The 18590-nt window shown below is 44.5% G+C and overlaps 1 protein-coding gene across 5 annotated transcripts in view; it reads left to right on the plus strand.

Annotated features, from left to right (window-relative positions):
- PDE5A (phosphodiesterase 5A) overlaps positions 1-18590 on the plus strand; it is a 394028-nt gene that overhangs the window by 312054 nt on the left and 63384 nt on the right. For all 5 annotated transcript variants that reach the window (XM_075350615.1, XM_075350624.1, XM_075350634.1 and 2 more), the window contains exons 12-13: positions 5674-5820; positions 11540-11665. In XM_075350615.1, coding sequence (XP_075206730.1) covers positions 5674-5820; positions 11540-11665 — 273 coding nt within the window. The remainder of the gene's footprint in view (positions 1-5673; positions 5821-11539; positions 11666-18590) is intronic.

Below are 18590 nucleotides of genomic sequence, written 5' to 3' on the forward strand. Positions count from 1 at the left end.
CCACAGTAATTAGGAAGAGCCAGGTAAAGTCCCGGGACTGCCACATCTAATGGATGGGGCAATTCTGGGTGGCTGCTGGCTGATATTTTTAGGCTGGGGGACTCCTAATAATGTGGGTCTCCCCAGCCTGAGAATACCAGCCCTCAGCTGTGAGGCTTTATCTTGGCTGGGTATCAAAATTGGGGGGTGACTGCATGCTGTTTTTCTAAAATTATTTATTTTCCTGTAGAATATAGACCCGCCACCAGTGGCTGTGATTGGTTGAAGTCAGACAGCTGTCACTCAGCATGGGAGCGCATCTGACGGCAACCAATCACAGACAGGGGAAGCAGTGAAAATGTATGAGCCATTTGTTACCATGCATTTTGCCATCCATTTTTCATCCCATCATTGAGTTCAATGGGTGACAAAACATGACCAAAATGCAAAAAGAATGAACATGCTGCTTTTTTTTGTCAAAGATTTTGACAAATATTTGACAACTAAAACGCTGAAAAAAAAACTGCAACGTGCGGATGGAAATTCTGATTTCTCATAGACTTTGCCTGGGTAGCAAAAGCATGCAGTTTGTTATTGACAGAGTGCAGTTTAAAACGCAACAAAAACGTGAAACAAAATGCGACGTGCGCACATAGCCAACGGGTTATCACAATGGACTGAGATGATGTTTAAGTAAAAATACTCGATTAATTTAAGCAGTATTTTCGGTAAATCGGAAGTCCTGTAATGTCAGATAAACTGTATGTCTAAATGTAATTCTGTAATATATAGATCTAAAATTAGACAAATCGCATGACATACTTCTCACAGCAGTTACTGCTAGACCGTTCCTGAAAAGGAATTGCCTGTGGATTTACACAGCTAACTCCTAGCAAGTCTGTGACAGCTGTAAGAGAAATATGTACTGTCTGTCTGAGCCTGAAGTGAGCTGAGACCCCTGTCACAGTACCAAGAATAGATCTTTTTCCAAACAAACTCCAAATACTTTCCCTTTCTTTAATTATTTAGTTTAGGGAAAAATGAAAAGAAGAAGTGATGTGGGGGGCACCAAGAGGGGGCTACAAGTGAAAGCACAAACTCCTTGGTATACAAAAGTAAAGAAGCAGAATTCACTGTGTAATATCTTGGAGAAATCCATGAAGAATGGCAACAGGCCACATTCTGGCCGAGCATACTTTATTAACTGTGTCCCTGAGAACAAAGCTGTCAAGCCAGCTGCATGTTAGTGAGGGAACCGGACTGATAACTCATTCATCCAAATTATGCAATGCACATAGACATTAAATGCACCTTATTAATGGGCTTGCATGATTACGCTCAGAGATGTATCTAGGTTTTCTGGCACCAGGGACAAGAATTCAGTTTGGCGCCCCCCCTCCCCTCCCCACACGTCTACTGGTTTGAGTAGTCATCCTGTTACCACTCATTCATATGTGATTTGCACACTTAGTCATATGCCGACGAGCTACTCTTCACAATTCTCTCAATGATCAGTGAAAAACGGAGGGAAGCAGGAAGAAAAAGTTAGTTGTTACCTGACCGTAAATACAAAAATCGCATATGATTGGAGTGTTCATGTGATGACTGCTGAAACTAGCAAGCAGAGCTGAATCCTCACATTGAGCGTAATACATGTTAGGATTGACTTGCTAAGGGCTTAATTTTCTAATTAAAGGGCTTTTCCAAGTCTAGGTGACTGTAGGCTTCTGAATTCTCATAGTGTTTGCCTTGCACACCTTTAGTATTCTCCCTGGTCAGCGGCAAGAGTGGACAGTCACAAGAGCACAAGTATGAGATTTGTATACTTCTGGCCACATTTCAACTAGACATATCCGGCCTCACTCAAGGCATAGCTAGTAGGCACGCAACTGCATGTATGCCAATCGCACAGTTGTGGTTTTGTGACCTTCCCCTCTCACCGTTGCCACCAGAAAATCCTAACAGTGTGCAATGCATGTGCTATGAGAATTCAGCAGTCTTCATTAGCTTATAGTGACTGCAGACTTTCACCACAAACCTGGACAACCCCTTTAATTGCTCCTAGCATAAATAAAAACATAGTCATACTGAGAAAGTATGTATCAGCTCACCAGATATTGACTAGATCCATAATTGGGGTGTGGTGCATGGAGAGCTCTGGACCGTCTTTCAGGTAATGATGAACAATAAAAGAAAAATCCAGTATCTGCTTTCTTCTATTGTTCATTAGTAAAACCACAGTAACATTTGCCTTGTCAGACAGCACAACACTTTATTAACATAGCCATGTATCATATAATCTTACAAGTTATCTATTGTTACATGTGTACAGGATGAGAACTAATAACAGAACAAGAGTACATAACCAGAACTACCAGCAGTACATAAATACATTACTAGAATTCCCATCAGTACAGAAATACAGCATCACAACCCTCATCAGTACAGAAATTTATCGTTAGAACCACCAGCAGTACAGAAATTCATCATAGCAACCAACATCAGTACAGGAATGCATCACCAAAACCACTATCAGTACATCAATTGTAATAACAGGTCAGACTCATATACATTTGTATTGCATGAATCTACAACTTCCAGTACATTCTTAACAATGGTAAGGAGATACTGGGAGTTGTTGCTATCGCTCATCATCAGATGATGATTACAGGAACCACAGTACTGATGAGAATTAGCCAGCATCACAAATAAACATTTACATCCAGATGTCGTATATGATTAGCTTTGTTATCTTTCTTTTCTTCATCTTGTCCAGATGGCATGATGACTTTTCACATTCACAGCTCATCTCTACACAATTACATTTTCTCCGGTCTTGCGTATGTGTATACATCCTGGCATGATAGCCTTAAAAAGAACATTGTCATTATAATGCTCATGAATTAAAATAACTGGCCTATGCTGCATGCTTGAATAAATAATTGATCCTCATTGTGTTCCCTGCACAATATTCTGTATATATATTGTGCTCACACTCTGTCCCTCTTATAGTACATACCCTCAACACTGCCCTCTCCTTTCCTTACTGGGCCCCATTTTCACACTGTCCTCTCACACTGTGTGCTGCCTATACTGCCCAGTCCCTACACTGTACCCCCTTATTGCACTCCCCCTCCTAAGCATATTGTCCCATCCTTGCTGTGGTCTCACACTTTGCCCCATCTCCATATCCCCCCGCTCCACAATACCCAGTGTTTATTCTGTGCCTCTTCCCCCCCCCCTTGTTCCCCATACTGTATTCTCAAATTTCTTCCCCCCCATTAGCTCCCCATATTGTGTACACATAGACTACCCCCTCACTCCCCATACTGTTTCCTCACTACCTCCACATTCATCTCTTCCTCACTCCTCATACCATGTCTGTATACATTCCCCCTGACTCCCCATACTGTCTCCTCAAATTCCCCCCCTCACTCGCCATACTATGTCCTCAAGTTCCCCCTCTGTGCCCCATACTGTGTCTTCAAATTTCTTCCCCCATTTGATCCTCATACTGTGTCCACATACAATGTCCGTATACATTCTACCCACCCTCTCTCCCCATACTATGCACTCAAATTTCTTCACTCCCTTCCTCTAATTACAATAACTCTTCGTTGTCTTCAGCTCCATTGGAGCACTTACTATATCAAACTTCTGGCAATGCGACGCCGAGGGGTGACGTCAGCAATGTTATCAACTGATTTCACCCTGGCCCTGACCAGTAGTCAGGGCTTCAATTGAACACTGGGAGCCGGCACGCTGCATTTGAGCTAACTGCCAGCTTGACAGCCAGCTCATAAAATTAAGAAATCCCAGTACGGGGGGTGGAAAAATGCAGCTATTGGGGATACACCTTGAACTGCTGCATTGGCCGACCGAACGGCACCCTTGCTGCCAGTGTGCTCGGGGCAGATGCCCCAGCTGTTTCCCCCCCCCTATATGCCACTGGTTATGCTCACTTATTTGTAGAAAAAACATAGACTTTCTTAAGGCCACCACAAATATTTGACTTTTGTACTAAAACTAAACTAAAACTAAAATCTAATGTCGCTGGGCAACATGTGTGTTCAGTATTTAGGGTTATTTAGTACAGTATACTTCTTTCCTGTATGTGTCAATGTAATCACATATTCTTAATGTAAACATTATGATCAGAACTTTTATTTTGTTCTTTATATCCATTAATCTATTTATGTATTTATGTTACAGAATATATTTAGCTATTTTGGACATTATCATGTCACCACACTGCCCGAATAGGTTATTAAAAGAGTGGTGGTGGGGGCGAGGGGTTGTATTGTTTTTTTCAATCTCTTTGGCAGATGTTTGTGTAATTGTTTTTTATTAATAAACCTTGAAATTTTGTTCATTCATGTAGTTACAGTTTTTGACAGTTCATCTAAATTGTTTTGGCTAAAGAGTAATTTGTAGGGGAATTATGATCCAGTTTTGGCTATTAAAATCTAATGTCTCTAGGCAATTTTCATGTTCAGTATTCGGGGATGTTTAGTATACATCTTAGCTTAGCATTCTGGGATGAGATTAAACAATGTTAGTCTTTATTAAAATACAAAAGAAAACTACAACCTAAGTAAGACAACAAATATCCATGGAACAAGGTGTAAAATGCAGCATAGTAAGTTGTCTGTAATGGTAAAGTGGAAGTTATTATTATTATTATTATTATTATTATTATTATTATTATTATTATTATTATTATTATTATTTACTTTTATAAGTTCGTGTTAGTTGAAGTTTTATAAAGGTCCATTTAGCCAATAACTGTCCGAGTGCTCCTATGCCCATGTCTTCCCAATTATCAGTGTAATCATCACATCTATTACCCTTCATACAAGCAAAACTTTTAATGATCAGATAATTTATGCTGACAAAAGGTCATAGCTGTTTGACAGCACATCTCTCAATGTAAACATGAGATGTGCTGTCAATAACATGGTGCAGTATGGGGACAGTACAATTGTATTGACAATCGTTATGCTTCATACAATGCAATGCCTGCAAGAATGGGCCAGTAAATGAGAACCAAATTCAGCCTCCCTATATGTGCTTTATGATATGGGTACCTGGACTTTTATAAGGAATCTTTGGGAGCTGGTCCACTCTAAACGTTGGCTGATATAAGTCACTGAAAAAATGCTTCAAAGACTCTTCCTATTAATTAATAATGTAAGACCACTTTGCTGTTCATATGTTCAATCTTTTTGAGTGTTTATCTTCCATTTTGGTTTTTTAATAACTCATGGTGGAAAATGTTCATGTCACTTCTTTGAATCATCTCTCAATGGAAAATGTTCCAACCTAGGCTGCAAAATTGCTTCAGGAAAAAAACTTATTAAAACCTCTTTAAGAAATGAAAAAACTACCCCAAAAACTTCCCAAAGAAGGGGTGTTACCTGAAGCAATTTCTACTAAATAACTAAAGTGTTGTTTTTGACTCCCTCAAATATACTCAATGTGCACATTCTCTTCAGTCTCTGGGTTGGCAATGATCAGCACGATGCGTGTGAAACATGATATTAGTTGATGTCTATAATTACTTTGTCTGCTCCATAACACAACTGAGAAGAGTAGTAAAGGGTCTCGGGAATTTTTCTGTGACCTCTTACATGGTGCTCACCTGCGAGACTTGTGTTGTGCCTTCAGCTAATTCACATTTCTTGTCTTTCAAAGGGATCTGTTGTGCCATCTGCACAATCACTTCGATTAACAGACTTCTACTTCAGTGATTTTGAGCTTACTGACATGGAAACCACATTAGCTACAAGTCGAATGTTCACAGACCTCAACCTTGTGCAGACCTTCCAAATGAAATATGAGGTAAGACATCTAGGGAAACCATCCATCACCAGACCCATATAGGAATAAGTAAAAGATGTTTAATTGCAGATATCTGTTTATTTTTCACACCCAGCTTAGCAATGTACTAACTGAGGAGACACATGTAACACCCAGGGATATGGGGTACTCGGTCCCGGGCAATGTCTCTACAGGTATGGAGCCGCCACTGCAGAATGTCACTACTGGGGCTGGTGTTATTTGCAGCTTGGATGGTAGGCCCTCCGCAAGCAGGGTCGGGCCCCAGTGGATAAGTGTTCTGACGGGTGCTAGAAGGGAATCCACACCAAAGTTCAGTGCATCTGATTTTACTCATGGCTGGCTGGTAATAACTGGTTGCCCGAGGCCGGCTGATATCACCTCCAGGTCCCTTTCGTTCCAGTGCCAATTTGGTTCTCTGGTACCTTCTTCCCCTGCACCTGTCTCTGGTAAATGGGTCCCCGTGGCGTAGAGCAACTTCGGATACCCGTCTGGTGGTTTGTCCACTTCTGTCCGCCTGACGGTAGCGTGAACCCTATGGGGATGGAGTCTCTTGTCCTGTCCCCGGGCTCTCCCTTTGCTACTGAGTCTTCGGATTCTTTAGGTCAGCAAGGTGGTCCCCTTGCTATGCAGTTGTTAACAGGTCGGCTTGGAGCTCTTTCCTGTCCTAGGGTCCTGTATCCCGTCGGTGCATAGTTCCGGGAGTACTCCATCGTACTCCACCGGCAACCACTTCTCCTGGGTACCAGGTCACCATTAACCCGAGTCAGGACGTCTCCTCACGTCCACCTTCACTCCTCTCTTGCTGTCAACTCTCTCTACGCTCCAAAGTCTGCCCCTCCCACCTGGTCAACTAGTTGACTCGTTTGGCTCCACCTCTAGGTGGCCATTCATTGGTCCGACCATACCTAAGTACCATTGTATGGGGTATTCTTAGGGAAAAACTGGGATTACCTGGGTTTTTGGTGTTACCGGCACTGGATCTCCGGGTCCCTAAGGGGCTAGGCCCTGCACCCTTGTGGGAATGCAGAACCTTGTAGCACCATGAGGGCTTTAGGGGAGCTACACACACATTTATAGATGAACCCTGTTTGTTCACACCTAATAATAATAATTGTATTCATTTATATAGCACTATTAATTCCACAGCGCTTTACATACATCAGGAACACTGTCCCCATTGGGGCTCACAATCTAGAGTCCCTATCTGTATGTCTTTGGAGTGTGGGAGGAAACTGGAGTACCCGAAGGAAACCCATGCAAACACGGGAAGAACATACAAACTCCTTACAGATGGTGTCTTTAGTGGGATTTGAACCCAGGACCCCAGCGCTGCAAGACTGCAGTGCTAACCACTGAGCCACCGTGCCGCCCTACCTAATAATATTTTATGGCACCCATACCTCTGATATTGGCTGGGATGCAGAACAGAGGTTCAACATTGCAGTCCCCAGCTGCCGCACAGAGTACCCTTGGTCTTTGGAGCTACGTTTGTTGTCTACTAATCTTGCATTGCAGGATGACTTGTATTACAAATATGAACTATATGTTTTATTTACTGGTTACATTTGGGTTACGTTCAAGTCTTTTTAGGATTTTTTACTGTTATTTTCTAAGCTTGTTTATGACTAAGGACTGTAAAGCGAGCTTTAAGGCCCCATCACACACAGAGATAAATCTTTGGCAGATCTGTGGTTGCAGTGAAATCATGGATATATTGTTCCATTTGTTCACAGCCACAAACCTGGCACTGATTGTCCACAATTTCACTGCAACCACAGATCTGCCGCAGATTTATCTCTGTGTGACAGGGCCTTTACACACAGCGACATCGCTAGCTGGTGAAAGCAACCACCACCATCGCTTGTGTGCCACGGGCAAATCGCTGCCCGTGGCGCACAACATCGCTAGGACCCGTCACACATACTTACCTGCCTAGCAATGTCGCTGTGGCCGGCGAACAGCCTCCTTTCTAAGGGGGCAGTACGTTCGGTGTCACAGCTGCGTCACTAAGCGGCCGCCCAATAGAAGCGGAGGGGCGGAGATGAGTGGGCCGAACATCCCACCCACCTCCTTCATTCCTCATTGCGGGGCGGCCGCAGGTACGGTGATGTTCCTCGTTCCTGCAGTGTCACACATAGCGATATGTGCTGCCGCAGGAACGGCGAACAACCTGCGTCCTGCAACAACAACGATAATCGGAAAAGGAACGACGTGTCAACGATCAAACGATTAGGTAAGTAATTTTGTTCGTTAACTGTCGTTCCTGCGTTTCACACACAACGACGTCACTAACGAGGCCGGATGTGCATCACGAATTCCGTGACCCCAACGACATCTCATTAGCAAAGTTGTTGCATGTAAAGCCCGCTTTAGGCTAAGTTTCAGTGATAAGTATTTTGTGAGTTTTTGATGTTGCTGATTTTTTTTAGCGCATTTCTGCACCTATTATGTGTATTAAGTTAGTTGTATTTTTTTCATTGTTGTTTGAGAATTTTTTTGTACGTATTTTAATCACATTTTTTGACTATATGAAGTAGATAGTGGTTACTCTGCATTGCCTGTGTGACCAAAAATGATAAGTTGAATGAAAAATTGACAGGTTTATTAATCCTCGCATCTTGGAGCAATCTAGTCCCTTTCTCAGGATAAAACCACAATTTTATCCTGAGTAGAGCTGCTAAATTTAAAAAAAAAACTCGATCCACTCCGGTAAGTCTATGGGGACCAGAATCTGAAGATTAAAAACATTGGTTGAAGAGATAGGAGGTAGGAGCGTGTGCAGTGTACTCACTGAGGCTGTGTCATGGCAGCAAGCTGCTTCCGGGTGACGCTTTCCCTTTCGGGGCTGACAACTGAATATTCATTGTTTTGCCCGGCCACCAGCGCGTGCAATTTGCTGCAGTTAGATGCGCCGCCACCCTGAGTGGCAGCGTATCAACTGGCTATTTAGAGAGGAGGGGGAAGGGCACCACCTAATGGGATCTCCAGGTGTACAGATACATATGCCAAGAAAAAAGAAGAAAAAAGAGTATACCAAAAAGGGATCACCAAGAGATTTACAAAAATAGAAAATCTTTATTATAAATAGGAATACATATGGAACTCCACACTGGAGTTCCATATGTATTCCTATTTATAATAAAGATTTTCTATTTTTGTAAATCTCTTGGTGATCCCTTTTTGGTATACTCTTTTTTTTCTTCTTTTTTCTTAGCGTATCAACTGGCTGCAACCAATCACAGGAGCCTGGACGGCCGGTGTGTGAGGAAAGCAGTGCAAGTGTCTGCAGGTCAGTATGGTCCTGGTACAGTTAGGTCCAGAAATATTTGGACAGTGACACAATTTTCGCGAGTTGGGCTCTGCATGTCACCACATTGGATTTGAAATGAAACCTCTACAACAGAATTCAAGTGCAGATTGTAACGTTTAATTTGAAGGTTTGAACAAAAATATCTGATAGAAATTGTAGGAATTGTACACATTTCTTTACAAACACTCCACATTTTAGGAGGTCAAAAGTAATTGGACAAATAAACCAAACCCAAACAAAATATTTTTATTTTCAATATTTTGTTGCGAATCCTTTGGAGGCAATCACTGCCTTAAGTCTGGAACCCATGGACATCACCAAACGCTGGGTTTCCTCCTTCTTAATGCTTTAACAGGCCTTTACAGCCGCAGCCTTCAGGTCTTGCTTGTTTGTGGGTCTTTCCGTCTTAAGTCTGGATTTGAGCAAGTGAAATGAATGCTCAATTGGGTTAAGATCTGGTGATTGACTTGGCCATTGCAGAATGTTCCACTTTTTTGCACTCATGAACTCCTGGGTAGCTTTGGCTGTATGCTTGGGGTCATTGTCCATCTGTACTATGAAGCGCCGTCCGATCAACTTTGCGGCATTTGGCTGAATCTGGGATGAAAGTATATCCCAGTACACTTCAGAATTCATCCAGCTACTTTTGTCTGCTGTTATGTCATCAATAAACACAAGTGACCCAGTGCAATTGAAAGCCATGCATGCCCATGCCATCACGTTGCCTCCACCATGTTTTACAGAGGATGTGGTGTGCCTTGGATCATGTGCCGTTCCCTTTTTCTCCAAACTTTTTTCTTCCCATCATTCTGGTACAGGTTGATCTTGGTCTCATCTGTCCATAGAATACTTTTCCAGAACTGAGCTGGCTTCATGAGGTGTTTTTCAGCAAATGTAACTCTGGCCTGTCTATTTTTGGAATTGATGAATGGTTTGCATCTAGATGTGCACCCTTTTGTATTTACTTTCATGGAGTCTTCTCTTTACTGTTGACTTAGAGACAGATACACCTACTTCACTGAGAGTGTTCTGGACTTCAGTTGATGTTGTGAACGGGTTCTTCTTCACCAAAGAAAGTATGCGGCGATCATCCACCACTGTTGTCATCTGTGGACGCCCAGGCCTTTTTGAGTTCCCAAGCTCACCAGTCAATTCCTTTTTTCTCAGAATGTACCCGACTGTTGATTTTGCTACTCCAAGCATGTCTGCTATCTCTCTGATGGATTTTTTCTTTTTTTTTCAGCCTCAGGATGTTCTGCTTCACCTCAATTGAGAGTTCCTTAGACCGCATGTTGTCTGGTCACAGCAACAGCTTCCAAATGCAAAACCACACACCTGTAATCAACCCCAGACCTTTAACTACTTCATTGATTACAGGTTAACGAGGGAGATGCCTTCAGAGTTAATTGCAGCCCTTAGAGTCCCTTGTCCAATTACTTTTGGTCCCTTGAAAAATAGGAGGCTATGCATTACAGAGCTATGATTCCTAAACCCTTTCTCCGATTTGGATGTGAAATCTCTCATATTGCAGCTGGGAGTGTGCACTTTCAGCCCATATTATATATATAATTGTATTTCTGAACATGTTTTTGTAAACAGCTAAAATAACAAAACTTCTGTCACTGTCCAAATATTTCTGGACCTAACTGTATATAGCCTTTAATCATGGTATATTTCACCTTCCATCCTGGTAAGTGTGATCCCCATTGCGTGTACACAGTAAAAAAAAATTTTAATCAATTGTACTCACCTTCCCCCACGCCCCTGGAGTCCTCCTGCAACACTAGCATGCTGGCAACTGACCAGCGTGTAAGTGGTGCATCGCATGATGTCACTGTCATGCGTGGCCACTAGCAGCATCGGCAGCTATCTGCATATTCTTTGCTCCCTGGGCCCAGGATTATGGGCTTGGAGAGCAGTGAATATTCATGGCCTTCATTAGCAGCCAGCACATCGCAGTGCAGGGACCCAACAGGTCTCTGTGCTGTGATATATTTCAGCTGGATGCGTGCCCTCGGACTCACATCTATCTGAATCTGGGGCTAGGGCAGGCGGACCCCCTGCATCCACGGACCCGGTCGCGATTGCAATCTCTGCAACCGCAATCGTTACGCCCTTGCATAGAACTAATATTAGCCTATGTGCTGATTCACATGGGCTTTTTTTGTATGGACCTCTAAATTCAGCAAACCACGTAAAATGTAGTGTAAGGCTGGGTTCACACAAGCATCTCTCATGGTCCATATACGAACAGCAATGCGTGGATTCAATTTAACAGATTCAATTATCTCTATTAAATGACATATTGCAGTTTTCTACTTTATTATTTCCTTTCAACAACTGTGATATCTAACAGGTGCCATACTGTGTGTCTATCACTATCAATCACTTCTTTCACTTCAATTACAGACTCTGTGCAGATGGATTCTAAGTGTAAAGAAAAACTATCGGAAGAATGTAGCCTATCACAACTGGAGACATGCCTTCAACACAGCACAATGCATGTTTGCTGCCCTGAGGACTGGCAAAATTCAGGTATCGGAATAAGCCCAGATTAACTGCAGGTGCAGGCGGATGTATTCTCGCTCTGAGTGCTATTCGACAAAACATCGGATCACACTCAGACCAATGTTAGTCTACGGGGCCGAGCAAGTCAGATTTTTTTCCCCCGGAAATGTCTTTCTGAGATGAAAGTTACTACATTTCCAAGTTTGATCTGATATATGGATCACACTCGGCCATGCAAGTCAATAAGTATGTGGAGATCATCGGACTGCATGCGCTTGGATGACATCCGAGTGAATTTTGATTTCTACACAATGGAGGAAATGAAGAAATGTCTTTACAGTGTGCTCCCCATCCAAGAGAATCACAGATCAAGAGAATCCCCATCCATCACAGAATGCTGACACTTGAATCAAACTCTGCTCAGAGTTTGATTAGTGCCATTTGCAGAATCAGCCCAATTTTCTTTGATGAGAGAATCTACGACCGTCTGTCCCTGCCCTAAAGCGTGCTTTACACGCTACGATATCGCTAGCAATTGCTAGCGATATCGTACGCAAAAGCAACCGCCCCCATCGTGCATGTGATTTCATGTGATCGCTGCCGCAGCGAACATTATTGCTATGGCAGCGTCACACGCACTACCTGGTCGTCGTCGTCGCTGTGACTGCCGAACAATCCCTCCCTCAAGGGGGAGGGACGTTCGGCATCACAGCGACGTCACCGCGACGTCACTAAGCGGCTGGCTAATCAAAGCGGAGGGGCGGAGATGAGCGGGACATAATATGCCGCCCACCTCCTTCCTTCCGCATTGTGGTCGGCCGCAGGTCAGGAGACGTTCCTCGCTCCTGCGGTGTCACACAGCGATGTGTGCTGCCGCAGGAGCGAAGAACAACATCGATAATCAACCATTACCGATTTTTGGTATTGGGACGACCTCTCCATGGTGAACGATTTTCACCATTTTTTAGGTCGCTTAAGGTCGCTGGTAAGTGTCACACGCTGCGATATCGTTAATGACGCCGGATGTGCATCACTAACAACGTGACCCCGGCGATAAAACATTAACGATATCGTAGCATGTAAAGCACCCTTAAGACAACTGGTGCAGTATTTGGAGTGAATAAATGAATGAAGCAACTGTTGAAATCTAGCACCAGATCTGTGTCTACAGGATATGCTGATGAGGTGACCTCCCATATTCTTCAATGAAATAGTAAAAACTCTTGAAAAACTTGCTGTAATAACAACAATATGGATTTCCCATTGAAATTTAAAAGAGTAATTGAGTAGGATTTAAATGTGAATTTTGAAACAGATTTGCTTTAAAATCCATGTAAAAAAAAACCTCTATGTGAACATACGCTTACTAATGTATTCCAAAACAACATTTGTTTTATAGCATTTCAACAGGACGCCAAAAGTTATGGGATATATTTTACAGTATGATGAACAGGCGACCTTGTTCTAGCATTTAATAGATTAAATGTGCTTGGACCTCCTCACCAATCTAACCTTTATCACTAATGTTACATCATACTATTAGGAAAAACATTTTTATATAGAACTATTTTTTACATTATCAAGCTTATGAATTACTGAATATGACAACTATTCTGTCACATCTGGGTAAACACTTTACATATAAAAAATGTAATAATTTTCAGTAATGTCTTTTTATTGAAGAGGTGGACCTCAATGTTATGTTAATTCTTTCCATCCAGCTGGATTTTCAGCTCTCCAGATTGCCTCCAAAAATTAGCAAACAAACAGCCTGAAGCATACCATCTGAGTAATGACTTGCAAAATAAAATCTTTTTTTTCATGATTAAAGAGAATGTGTCATAAGAAAATGACAAAATGACATATGATTTAAAAGCCAGTTTTTATGTTGAACATATTTTGAAAAATATTTTTTGATTTTTTTTTTTTTTTTTTTTTTTTATATTTTTCAATGTCATTATATTTAAAGGGTTATTCCTAGCTCCAAGATCCTTTCCCAATATGTAGTAGGTGTAATAATAATATTAGAAAATACCTCCTATTAGATATGTAGTATAGTTCTCCTGATATAGTCACGTCTCTTACCTCATGTTCAGGGCATTGCAGGAACTTAGGTATCCATGATTACGACCACTAGCAACTAACAAACTATCACTATAAGCATGGTCATAACCATGGACACCTAAGGTCCTGCAAGGCACTGAACATGAGGTAAGCGACATAGTGAATCAAAAGAACTATACTACATTTCTAATTGGAGGTATTTGCTAATATTATTATTACACCTACTACATAATGGGATATGATTTTGGAGATGGGAATACCCTTTTAAAATCTTGAAATTTTGCAGCTTCTTCTCTGACTACTCAAACGAGCAGTGACGTCATGAGTTCACCGCAGTTCAGTGCGGCAGGCTCTCGCAATACTTTGTATGAGAACTGCGGCGATGTGATGACGTCACTGCTTGTCACAGTTGCCAGCGGTTCTCACGCTACTGTGTGACCCACTTGCTGTGACCGCTTGAGGTCAGTGCAGTTCACTGCCATTTTGTTTTGTTTTTACGCCGTTCACCATGTCGTAAAAGTGATAAGCTTTATTCTTCAGGTCAGTACCATTACAGCAATGCCACATATACAGTGCATATTTTTTTTCTCTTTTGCCTCTTTTACACCATAAAAACTAAATTGTTTTATAGAACAAAAATAGTTTTTGAATTGCTGTATTCTGAGAGCTATAGCTATTTTTCGCTGACAGAGTTGTATGGTGGCTTTTTTTTTGCGGGAGAAGAGGAAGTTTTCAGTAGTACTATTTTTATTTATATATGACTTTTTGATTGCGTTTTATTCCACTTTTTTTTTGTCGGCGGTATGATGAAAACACAGTTTTTGCTATGTTTTTTATGTACTGTTTTTTACAGTTTTCACTGAAGGGATTAACTAGTCTGACAGTTTAAGAGATCGGGTTGTTATGGACGTGGCAATATCAAATATGTGTACTTTGTTTACATAAATATACATTTCTTCAGCGCTCTATTGGGAGACCCAGACGATTGGGGTATAGCTACTGCCTCCGGAGGCCACACAAAGCACTACACTAAAAAGTGCAAGGCCCCTCCCCTTCTGGCTATACCCCCCCGTGGTATCACGGGTTCTCCAGTTTTCAAGCTTTGTGCGAAGGAGGTCAGACATCCATGCATAGCTCCACAGATTTTAGTCAGCAGTAGCTGCTGACTATTTCGGATGGAAGAAAAGAGGGCCCATATAGGGCCCCCAGCATGCTCCCTTCTCACCCGTTGATGGTGTTGTAAGGTTGAGGTACCTATTGCTGGTACGGAGGCTGGAGCCCACATGCTGCTTTCCTTCCACATCCCCCTGGGGGGCTCTGAGGAAGTGGGATCCTGCCGGCCTCAAAGCTCTGACGCCGGGCTCCATCCACAGACCCATTTGAACCTGCTGGATACGGAGCTGGAGTACCGTTCAGGGACATGGCCCTGCACCATTACAGGTACTCTGTGTCCCCGTACACACAGGCACAGCACACTCCAGACTTGCTGGGTGTGCTAGTGCGCCGGGGACAGTAAAGGGTTACAGTCACTGCAGCTTTGCTGAGTGACTTTGTGTATTGGGAACTACCGCGCCGGACGCTCCGGGAGCGGTGGCGCGGCTGGGACTTGTAGTTCGCCGGGGACTGGGCGCCGACCGCGCTTTTACGGCGGCGGCGCTTATAAATCCAGTCCCCGGCTTCTGCGGCCTAGTGCCGCTTCGTTCCCGCCCCCTCCCTGTCACTCAGGGAAGGGGACAGACGCTGAGCAATCAGCAGCGCCGAGGGCTGGAGCCTTATTTACATGCTCCAGCCCTCTCACTGCACACTGTCGGACGCCGGATTCCCGCTCTGACTTGGGGCACGCCCACGGCCCGCCCCTCCTCACACGAGCTGGGGAAGACGCCGGCAGCCATTACTGCAGTCCGAGCTCGGACGTTCGGCAACCAGGCAGGACGGTGGCGACCATACACCCGCTTATAGGCGGGCGGTAAGCGGCACACATAGTGCTGACCCCAATATATACTGCAGTGTGTACATGTGTATTTTAACTGCATAGGTCGCTATATGCCCGCTTGGAGAGCGACACATCAGCAGCAGGAAAGCAGGTGTGCTAAGGCACAGGCTTTCTATGCTGCTTGTATTGCACGTACTGAAGTGTTCATTTGTGTTTATGCTTGTATGCTATACACTGCACTGTACAGTCGCTAGTCTTAGCTATATTCTCCTGGAATGACTAGACTACAGCAGCAGAAAACCAAGGGTGCTGGGGCACAGGTTTTTTTCTATGCTGCTTGTATTGCATGGGCTGCAGTGTGCATTTGTACTTGTGCTTGTATGCTATACATTGCACTGTATGGTCACTCTTCTGGGCTATATTCCCCTAGATGACTAGTCTACAGCAGCAGAAGAGCAGAGGTGCCAGGGCACAGGCTTCTATGCTGCTTGTATTGCTTGTGCTGCAGTGTTCATTTGTACTTTATGCTTGTATGCTATACATTGCACTGTACGGTCACCAATCTTGGCTATATACTTCTAGATGGCTAGTCGGCAGCGGCAAAAAAGCAACACAGATTTTCAGTGCTGTTTTTACTACATGGGATGCTGTTCATGACACCGTCCCATTGTGTGCATGCTCCCCTGTAGCACTTCGTCTGCCGGGGTCTCTAGCACTTCGTCTGCCGGGGTCTCTACTAGTCGTGGCCAAAGAAACCACCTGTCATCCCTGTCCAAGGACAGGGACGGAGTTGCAGTTTCGACAGATATATTGTCATAAGATAGAGACTTGCAGTCCAGACAGGCCATGGGCAATCTTCCTGACCAACCTCATTTGGAACGGGGGGGTCCCAGGAGGACTCTCTGTATGATAAGGCAGCTCTCCAGGACTTTGATCCTGACATCGCTATCAATCCGGATACCCCGGATGGTAACGCCATACGGAATGATCCTATAGCGTCCATCAATGGAAGGTTGGATCTTTCTCCCTCAGCTCCCCCAGTGGAGGAGTCAGCTTCACAGCAGGAGAAGTCCCTTTTCAGTATCTCAAACGGATATTGAGTATTTTTCTGGCCACGCTGACTTCAGAGAAGCAGTCCAGAAACACCACGCTTACCAGATAAGCGTCTTCTCCAAACGTTTTTAAGATACACGTTATCCCTTTTCCCCTGACGTGGTCAAGCGCTGGACCCAGGGTCCAAAGGTGGATTCTCCAATCTCCAGGCTTGCGTCTAGAGCCATAGTTGCACTGGTGATGGGGCTTCACTTAAAGATGCCATTCACAGACAGATGGACTCTGGTTGAAATCTGTCTAGGAGGCTATCGGCGTGTCGGTTGCTCCGGCATTCACAGCCGTATAGGCAACCTAACCTTTTCAGCTGTTCTTGCGCAGCTGGCCTTGAGCACATGTACATCTGTACCGCAGAGGCGTCCGTAACTCCGCAATGTCTGCACTGGGACTTACCCTATTAATGCTGTCCTAAAAGTACAGTCGAGGTTTCGGTCCTTCCCAAGCTCGGGCAGGTCCCAATTGTCCTCGTGCAAAAGGGCTACAAAACCTCAGACGGGCTCAGATTCCGGCCGGGCTCAATCACGCCCAAGGAAGGCAGCCGGAGGAACCGCTACCAAGGCGGTCTCCTCATGACTCTCAGCTCTCTCTCTCTCTCCGCATCCACGGTTGATGGCAGACTCCCCCGCCTTTGGCGACATTTAGCTGCCACAGGTCACAGACCGGTGGGTGACGGACATTGTGCTCACGTGCACAGGACAGTGTTCTGTTCTCGTCCTCCGACTCCATTCTTCAGAACGGCCCCACCTCCCCTCCGAGCAGATGCCCTGCTGCAGGCGGTGGACGCTCTAAGAGCAGAAGGAGTGGTGATCCCTGTCCCCCCTCAGGAACGAGGGCGAGGGTTTGTACTCCAATCTCTTTGTGGCTCCAAAAAAGGACGGCTCCTTCCGTCCTGTTCTGGACCTAAAACTGCTCAATAAGCATGCGAACGCCAGGCGGTTCCGGATGGAATCCCTCCGATCCGTCATTACCTCAATGTCTCGAGGAGACTTCCTTGCCTCAACAGACATCAAAGATGCCTATCTCCACGTGCCAATTGCTACGGAGCACCAACGTTTTCTACGTTTTGTGATAGGAGACGACCATCTTCAGTTCGTAGCTCTGCCATTCGGTCTGGCGACAGCCCCACGGGTGTTCACCAAGGTCATGGCAGCAGTGGTAGCAGTCTTGCACTCTCAGGGACACCCGGTGATCCCTTACTTGGACGATCTACTCGTCAAAGCACCCTCCCTCGAGGCATGACAACGCAGCCTGAATGTTACGCTGGAGACTCTCCAGACTTTCGGGTGGATCATCAATTTGGCAAGGTCAAATCGGTCACCGACTCAATCACTAACGTATCTCGGCATGGAGTTCACACTCTATCAGCGATAGTGAAGCTTCCGCTGAACAAGCAGCGTTCACTGCAAACAGAGGTGCAGTCTCTCCTTCAAGGCCAGTCGCACCCCTTAAGGCGCCTCATGCACTTCCTAGGGAAGATGGTGGCAGCCATGGAGGCAGTTCCCTTTGCGCAGTTTCATCTGCGCCAACTGCAAGGGGACATTCTCCGCCAATGGGACGGGCAGTCAACCTCCCTGGACAGGAAAGTCTCCCTTTCCCAGACGGCCAAGGACTCTCTGCAATGGTGGCTTATTCCCACCTCATTGTCACAGTGAAGATCCTTCCTACCCCCATCCTGGGCAGTGGTCACGACAGATACGAGTCTGTCAGGGTGGGGAGCAGTTTGTCTCCGCCACAGGGCTCAGGGGACGTGGACTCAGCAGGAGTCCACCCTTCAGATCAATGTTCTGGAAATCGGGGCAGGGTATCTTACCCTACTAGCTTTCCAGCAGTGGCTAGAAAGAGAGC

This window comes from Anomaloglossus baeobatrachus, chromosome 1 (assembly GCF_048569485.1).
Source record: "Anomaloglossus baeobatrachus isolate aAnoBae1 chromosome 1, aAnoBae1.hap1, whole genome shotgun sequence".
NCBI lineage: Eukaryota > Metazoa > Chordata > Amphibia > Anura > Aromobatidae > Anomaloglossus > Anomaloglossus baeobatrachus.